A 9,037-nucleotide genomic window follows, 5' to 3' on the forward strand; every position below is an offset into this window, starting at 1 on the left:
GGCACCTTGCTGAGCACTTTACATGGATTTTCTCACTTAATCCTCATAGCAATTCTAGGAGGTAGATGCTACTGTTATCCCTATTATTTGACTGAGAAGACTAGAGTGAAAAAAGGAAAAGAAACCTGGCCAGAGTCAGCTGGTGATGGAGAGGGGGTTGGAGGCCAGATCCACCTCTTGCTGTGGCCCGAGTTGTTAATCAGCAGAGCACGTGGTTCCTGTGAAATGGACCCTTACTTGGGTGAAGATTGCAGGAGATAGTGGTTCCCAGGCTTTCCTATGTCTTATCAGGATTCTGTCAAAAAACCGGAGCCTGTCATGACAGATTCAAAAAGCCCAGTTTTCCCAAGGACTTTCATATCTTTATAGATATTAAAAAATAAGTTTTAAAAGCAGATAACTCTGTCTTGTAGTAAATTCTATTGCTATAGCTTTAAAACACAAATGAAAGTAACAACTGCTCTGGCAGTTGAAGATGGTGGTGATAGTGAACGTGAAGCATGCTACCGTCTGCATGTCCTTCCTTGCCCAGCCTAGAGCCCCTGGTTGCCGTGTCAACCAGGCCCTTGCCCTCTCTCCCTCTGTTAGATTCAGCTGACAAAATTCCACCTCTCCTCCTATTCTTGATCTGTACCAAGTAGCTGAATAAGGCTGGAGAAAATCACTCAATGATGTTGACTAACCTCACTTTAAGTTGAGGACCATCGTTTTTAAGAAGGCTCTCAGGCACACACAGGCTTTCTACTGCATTTCTCTGGTCAATTTCTCTGGTCCCATTCTCCCAGAGGGCTATTTCACTACCTTTCTCCTCCAGTCTCTCACATCTCCTCTCTCATCCTCACTCTCATGGAGAAAATAGAAATAATTGGAAGAGAACTTCCTCTTCCTTCCACTACCAGATCTACAGACCTCCCAGCAATCATCCCCTACTGCTCCTCCCCCTGTGGTCCTTGCCTCCTTGTCAAGGCCCAGCCTTGTACTCACACTCTGAATCCAGCTCCCATCACCTTCTCTAGCACGTAGCCTGTCTAATTATTCTCTCTTCCTTCTGCATCATCACGTTTCCCGCTTCCTTCTGGATGATTCCCTTCATTGCACAGATCCATCGTCATATACATTGATATGTACCATCTTAAAAAAAGAAGAGGAAAAGGATCTCCCTTGGCTCCTTGTCCATCTCCTGCTACATTTCTATTCTCCCTCGGAAAAAAAAATTATGGAAGTAGTTGTTTATCTTCTCTGTATCCACTTCTTCAGTTCCCATTCCCCTTTTTTCCTCCATGGAGGAGATAGACTATTACCAAGTAAGATGTGAATGATCACGATGCTTTTGTGTGGTGAGAAGTGCTATGAAGAAATGAAAGTGTTGAGGTTGGGCTAGTGTAGTCTGAGTGGTCCCGAAGGCCTTGTAAGAAAGTGACTTCTGAGCGGGGTCCATCCAGGGATGGCACAGGATGTGGCCAACCATAATCATGCTTAAGAGAAGTTTTTGTTGAATAGCTCTTTCTCATTCTTTTTTTTTAAATGGTAAGATATAGCACATACAAGTCCTTAAAAACAAATACATCCTTTGAACAGTATAGCTTAGCTTTTCCTGTTTCTAAATTTTATATGAGTTGAATAATAGTGTATGCATTCTTTTGTGTCTTATTTCTTTTAAAAGCTCAGCATTATGTTTGTGGTATTTATCCGTGTTGTTGTCTCTGAGAGTTTACTTCCATTGATGCCATATTATTCCATTACATCAGTATACCCAATTCATGATCTATTCTATTATTGATAGACATTGGGTTGTTTCAATGTCACTAGGAGCACTTTTTTTTTCTTTAAAGTACAAAGATAATTTTCTTTGAAGTATAGTTGATTTACAATGGTGTGTTAGTTTCTGGTGTACTGCAAAGTTATTCAGTGATATATATACATATATTCTTTTGCAGATTATTTTCCATTATAGGTTATTACAAGATATTGAATATAGTTCCCATTTTTTATCTTTTTTCCTTTAACATCTTTATTGGAGTATAATTGCTTTACAATATTGTGTTAGTTTCTGCTGTGTAACAAAGTGAACCAGCTATATGCATACGTATATCCCCATATCCCCTCCCTCTTGCGTCTCCCTCCCACCCTCCTTACCCCACCCCTCTAGGTGGTCACAAAGCACCGAGCTGATCTCCCTGTGCTATGCGGCTGCTTCCCATTAGCTATCTGTTTTACATTTGGTAGTGTATATATGTCAATGTTACTCTCACTTCGTCCCAGCTTACCCTTCCCCCTCCCCGTGTCCTCAAGTCCATTCTCTACATCTGTGTCTTTATTCCTGTCCCACCCCTAGGTTCGTCAGAACCATTTTTTTTTAGATTCCATATATATGTGTTAGCATATGGTATTTGTTTTTCTCTTTCTGACTTACTTCACTCTGTATGACTGACTCTAGGTCCATCCACCTCACTACAAATAACTCAATTTCGTTTCTTTTTATGGCTGAGTAATATTCCATTGTATATATGTGCCACATCTTCTTTATCCATTCATCTGTCGATGGACACTTAGGTTGCTTCCATGTCCTGGCTACTGTAAATAGAGCTGCAATGAACATTGTGGTACATGACTCTTTTGGAATTATGGTTTTCTCAGGGTATATGCCCAGTAGTGGGATTGTTGGGTCGTATGGTAGTTCTATTTTTAGTTTTTTAAGGAACCTCCATACTGTTCTCCATAGTGGCTCTATCAATTTGCATTCCCACCAACAGTGCAAGATGCTTCCCTTTTCTCTACACCCTCTCCAGCATTTATTGTTTGTAGATATTTTGATGATGGTCATTCTGACCGGAGTGAGGTGATACCTCATTGTAGTTTTGATTTGCATTTCTCTAGTAATTAGTGATGTTGAGCATCTTTTCATGTGTTTGTTGGCAATCTGTATATCTTCTCTGGAGAAATATCTATTTAGGTTGTCTGCCCATTTTTGGATTGGGTTGTTTGTTTCTTTGATATTGAGCTGCATGAGCTGCTTGTATATTTTGGAGATTAATCCTTTGTCAGTTGCTTCGTTTGCAAATATTTTCTCCCATTCTGAGGGTTGTCTTTTCGTCTTGTTTATGGTTTCCTTTGCTGTGCAAAAGCTTTTAAGTTTCATTAGGTCCCATTTGTTTATTTTTGTTTTTATTTCCATGTCTCTAGGAGGTGGGCCAGAAAGGATCTTGCTGTGATTTATGTCAATGAGTGTTCTGCCTTTGTTTTCCTCTAAGAGTTTTATAGTGTCTGGCCTTACATTTAGGTCTTTAATCCATTTTCAGTTTATTTTTGTGTATGGTGTTAGGAAGTGTTCTAATTTCATTCTTTTACATGTAGCTGTCCAGTTTTCCCAGCACCACTTATTGAAGAGGAAGTCTTTCCTCCATTATATACTCTTGCCTCCTTTATCAAAGATAAGGTGACCATATGTGCGTGGGTATATCTCTGGGCTTTCTATCCTGTTCCATTGATCTATATTTCTGTTTTTGTGCCAGTACCATACTGACTTGATTACTGTAGCTTTGTAGTATAGTCTGAAGTCTGGAAGTCTGATTCCTCCAGCTCTGTTTTTCTCTCTCAAGATTGCTTTGGCTATTCAGGGTCTTTTGTGTTTCCATATAAATTGTGCAATTTTTTGTTCTAGTTCTGTAAAAAATGCCATTGGTAGTTTGATAAGGATTGCACTGAATCTGTAGATTGCTTTGGGTAGTAGAGTCATTTTCACAATGTTGATTCTTCCAATCCAAGAACATGGTATATCTCTCCATCTGTTGGTATCATCTTTAATTTCTTTCATCAGTGTCTTATAGTTTTCTGCATACAGGTCTTTTGTCTCCTTAGGTAGGTTTATTCCTAGTTATTTTATTCTTTTTGTTACAGTGGTAAATGGGAGTGTTTCCTTAATTTCTCTTTCAGATTTTTCATCATTAGTGTATAGGAATGCAAGAGATTTCTGTGCATTAATTTTGTATCTTGCTACTCTACCAAATTCATTGATGAGCTCTAGTAGTTTTCTGGTAGCATCTTTAGGATTATCTATGTGTAGTATCATGTCATCTGCAAACAGTGACAGTTTTACTATTTCTTTTCCAGTTTGGATTCCTTTTATTTCTTTTCCTTCTCTGACTGCTGTGGCTAAAACTTCCAAAATTATGTTGAATAATAGTGGTGAGAATGGGCAACCTTGTCTTATTCCTGATCTTAGAGGAAATAGTTTCAGTTTCTCACCATTGAGAACGATGTTGGCTGTGGGTTTGTCATATACGGCCTTTATTATGTTGAGGTAGGTTCCCTCTGTGCCTACTTTCTGGAGAGTATTTATCATAAATGGGTGTTGAATTTTGTCAGAAGCTTTTTCTGCATCTATTGAGATCATCATATGGTTTTTATCCTTCATTTTGTTAATATGGTGTATCACATTGATTGATTTGCGTATATTGAAGAATCCTTGCATTCCTGGGATAAACCCCACTTAATCATGGTGTATGATCCTTTTAATGTGCTGTTGGATTCTGTTTGCTAGTATTTTGTTGAGGATTTTTGCATCTATGTTCATCAGTGATATTGGCCTGTAGTTTTCTTTTTTTGTGATATCGTTGTCTGGTTTTGGTATCAGGATGATGGTGGCCTTATAGAATGAGTTTGGGAGTGTTCCTCACTGTGCTATATTTTGGAAGAGCTTGAGAAGGATAGGTGTTAGCTCTTCTCTAAATGTTTGATACAATTTGCCTGTGAAGCCATCTGGTCCTGGGCTTTTGTTTGTTGGAAGATTTTTAATCACAGTTTCAATTACAGTGCTTGTGATTGGTCTGTTTATATTTTCTATTTCTTCCTGGTTAAGTCTCGGAAGGTTGTGCTTTTCTAAGAATTTGTCCATTTCTTCCGGGTTGTCCATTTTATTGGCATATAGTTGGTTGTAGTAATCTCTCATGATCCTTTGTATTTCTGCAGTGTCAGTTGTTAGTTCTCCTTTTTCATTTCTAATTCTATTGATTTGAGTCTTCTCTCTTTTTTTCTTGATGAGTGTGGCTAATGGTTTATCAATTTGTTTATCTTCTCAAAGAACCAGCTTTTAGTTTTATTTATCTTTGCTATTGTTTCCTTCATTTCTTTTTATTTATTCCTTTTTTAAAAAAATAATAAATTTATTTATTTATTTATTATTTTTGGCTGTGTTGGGTCTTTGTTGCTGCATGTGGGCTTTCTCTAGTTGTGGTGAGCAGGGGCTACTCTTCGTTGTGGTGCGCGGGCTTCTCATTGCGGTGGCTTCTCTTGTTGCGGAGCACAGGCTCTAGGCGCTCAGGCTTCAGTAGTTGTGGCACTTGGGCTCAGTAGTTGTGGCTCGCAGGCTCTAGAGTGCAGGCTCAGTAGTTGTGGCGCATGGGTTTAGTTGCTCCGTGGCATGTGGGATCTTCCCGGACCAGGGATCTAACCCATGTCCCCTGCATTGGCAGGCAGATTCTTAACCACTGCACCACCAGGGAAGTCCCTTTTCATTTATTTCTGATCTGATCTTTATGATTTCTTTCCTTCTGCTAACTTTGGAGTTTTTTTGTTCTTCTTTCTCTAATTGCTTTAGGTGTAAGGTTAGGTTGTTTATTTGAGATTTTTCTTGTCTCTTGAGGTAGGATTGTATTGCTATAAAGTTCCCTCTTAGAACTGCTTTTGCTGCATCCCATAGGTTTTGGGTTGTTGTGTTTTCATTGTCATTTGTTTCTAGGTATTTTTTGATTTCCTCCTTGATTTCTTCAGTGATCTCTTTGTTATATAGTAGTGTATTGTTTAGCCTCCATGTGTTTGTATTTTTTACAGTTTTTTTCCTGTAATTGATATCTAGTCTCATAGCGTTGTGGTCGGAAAAGATACTTGATACGATTTCAATTTTCTTATATTTTCCAAGGCTTGATTTGTGACCCAAAAATGGTCTATCCTGGAGAATGTTGTATGAGCACTTGAGAAGAAAGTGTATTCTGTTGTGTTTGGATAGAATGTCTTATAAATATCAATTAAGTCTATCTTGTTTAATATGTCATTTAAAGCTTGTGTTTCCTTATTTATTTTCATTTTGGATGATCTGTCCATTGGTGAAAGTGGGGTGTTAAAGTCCCCTAATATGATTGTGTTACTGTCGATTTCCCCTTTTATGGCTGGTAGCATTTGCCTTATGTGTTGTGGTGCTCCTATGTTGGGTGCATAAATATTTACAATTGTTATATCTTCTTCTTGGATTGATCCCTTGATCATTATGTAGTGTCCTTCTTTGTCTCTTGTAACAGTCTTTGTTTTAAAGTCTATTTTGTCTGATATGAGGATTGCTACTCCAGCTTTCTTTTGATTTCTATTTGCATGGAATATCTTTTTCCATCCCCTCACTTCCAGTCTGTATGTGTCCCTAGGTCTGAAATGGGTCTCTTGTAGACAGCATATGTATGGGTCTTGTTTTCGTATCCATTCAGCCAGTCTATGTCTTTTGGTTGGAGCATTTAATCCATTTACATTTAAGGTAATTATCGATATGTATATTCCTATTACCATTTTCTTAATTGTTTTGGGTTTGTTTTTGTAGGTCTTTTCCTTCTCTTGCATTCCCTGCCTAGAGAAGTTCCTTTAGCATTTGTTGTAAAGCTGGTTTGGTGGTGCTGAATTCTCTTAACTTTTGCTTATCTGTAAAGGTTTTAATTTCTCCATCGAATCTGAATGAGATCCTTGCTGGGTAGAGTAACCTTGGTTGTAGGTTTTTCCCTTTGATCACTTTAAATATGTCCTGCTACTCCCTTCTGGCTTGCAGAGTTTCTGCTGAAAAATCAGCTGTTAACCTTATGGGGGGGACTTCCCTGGCAGACCAGTGGTTAAGACTCTGCACTTCCAATGCAGAGGGCGCCGGTTCTATCCCTGGTGGGGGGAACTGAGATCCCACATGCCATGGGTGCGGCCAAAAAACTTAAAAAAAACAAAAACATAAACCTTATGGGGATTCCCGTGTATGTTATTTGTTGCTTTTCTCTTGTTGCTTTTAATATTTTTTCGTTGTTTTTAATTTTTGATCATTTCATTAATATGTGTCTTGGCATGTTTCTCTTTGGGTTTATCCTGTATGGGACTCTCTGTGCTTCCTGGACTTGATTGACTATTTCCTTTCCCATGTTAGGGAAGTTTTCGGCTATAATCTCTTCATATATTTTCTCAGTCCCTTTCTTTTTCTCTTCTTCTTCTGGGACCCCTATAATTCGAATGTTGGTGTGTTTAATGTTTTCCCAGAGGTCTCTGAGACTGTCCTCAATTCTTTCCATTCTTTTTTCTTTATTCTGCTCTCTGGCAGTTATTTCCACCATTTTACCTTCCAGCTCACTTATCCGTTCTTCTGCCTCAGTTATTCTGCTATTGATTCCTTGTAGAATATTTTTAATTTCAATAATTGTGTTGTTCATCACTGTTTGTTTGCTCTTTAGTTCTTCTAGATCCTTGATAAATGTTTCTTGTACTTCCTCCATTCTGTTTCCGAGATTTTGGATCATCTTTACTATCATTACTCTGAATTCTTTTTCAGGTAGCTTGCCTATTTCATCTTCATTTATTTGGTTTTAGGTTTTTACCTTGCTCCTTCGTCTGTAACGTAATTTTTTGTTGTTTCATTTTTTTTTCCTCTCTTTTTGATGTGTGGTGCTGTGTTTCTGTCTTACTGGTTGTTTGGCCTGAGACGTCCAGCACTGGAGTTTGCAGGCAGTTGGATAGAGCTGGGTCTTGGTGCTTAGATGAGGACCTCTGGGAGGCCTCACTCCAATTAATATTCCCTGGGGTCTGAGGTTCTCTGTTAGTCCAGGGGTTTGGACTCAGAGTTCCCACCACAGGAGCTCAGGCCCGATCTCCAGCCTGGGAACCAAGATCTCGCAAGCTTTGTGGCATGTTAAAAAAAAAAAGGAAAAAAGTTACAATATCAAAGAATAAAAAACAAAATAAAAATAGATAGATAAGAAATATATTAGGAAAAATAAAATTATAATTGAAACAACTGCAACAAGGTAAAATAAAACCACAACAGAAAAAAAGAAAAAAAAAAGGGGAGGGGTGGGGAACAAGCCAAAAGGAGAGAACAATAACAAAGTATAAAGAATAAAATAAAATTAGAAAAATAAATGATTTATTAGGAAAAATAAAAATATAAAAGCATCAACAACAATGAATCGATGTCGGGGAACGGAGCGGTGTGGGGTCGCGTGCGAAGCCGCCTCCGCGCCTTCCCCGATCGACTGGCGGCCTGTGGGGCCGAGGCCGCGGCCTACGGCAGGTGCGTGCAGGCGTCCATGGCCCCGGGCGGCCGCTTGAGAAAGGATCTGTGCGCGCAGGAGTTCGAGGCCTTACGGAGCTGCTTCGTTGCCGCAGCCAAGAAGACCCTGACAGGAGGCCGTTAGGAAGGACTGCGAGCTCCACTCCACATCCCCGGGTGTGTGGTACTGATGGCTCCGAGGGGCCAATGTCTAAAACCTCAAAAGCTCTTGGGGCTAAAAGGACTGGAAACACGTTAGGCGAGTGCGGGCAGAGGGGAATGGGTTTTCCAGCCTTGCTCACTTAAGGATTTGGGGGAGAATAAGATGCAGTGAACCCACAATAAAGACCAGATCAGATGCTTAAAAAAAAAAAAAAAAAAAAAAAAAAAACAACAACAATGAATCAACAAGGTAAAACAGAACCCAAATCTGAAAGAGGAAAAAAAAAGGAAAAAAAAAAAGTCAGCTATGGGGGCGGGGTTTAGGCGGGGGTGAAACTTAGGCAGGGGTGGGACCTAGATGGCTGGGGGCATGACGTTCAAACGTGGGGCGGGGCCTCTGCCTAGGACCTGCGCAGAAGGGGAGCGGCACTACGTGAAAAGGAGGGCCTAGAGTGTGGAGTTCCGGAGTTTGGAGGTAGGGCCCTGAGTGAGGGTGTGTGGGCGGGGCTTAGGCCCAGTGCGTTGGAGGGGGTCTCGGAGGGCATCTCCGAGTGCAGAGGTAGGGCCCTGGGTGGGGGTGTAGGGGCGCAGGTT

General features: G+C 40.0%; 1 protein-coding gene across 1 annotated transcript; it reads left to right on the forward strand.

The window, feature by feature from the left end:
- Positions 1-8,201: 8,201 nt before the first annotated feature.
- On the forward strand, positions 8,202-8,639 carry LOC309646681 (NADH dehydrogenase [ubiquinone] 1 alpha subcomplex assembly factor 8; the record flags this gene model as incomplete). Its single annotated transcript, XM_082433291.1, has 1 exon — positions 8,202-8,639. The coding sequence occupies one exon, from the start codon at positions 8,202-8,204 to the stop codon at positions 8,424-8,426; it is 225 nt and encodes a 74-aa protein (XP_082289417.1). The 3' UTR covers positions 8,427-8,639.
- Positions 8,640-9,037: the final 398 nt, after the last annotated feature.

The sequence above is a fragment of the Balaenoptera physalus genome (genome assembly GCF_965194825.1).
Source record: "Balaenoptera physalus genome assembly, chromosome: 17".
Classification (NCBI taxonomy): Eukaryota; Metazoa; Chordata; class Mammalia; order Artiodactyla; family Balaenopteridae; genus Balaenoptera; species Balaenoptera physalus.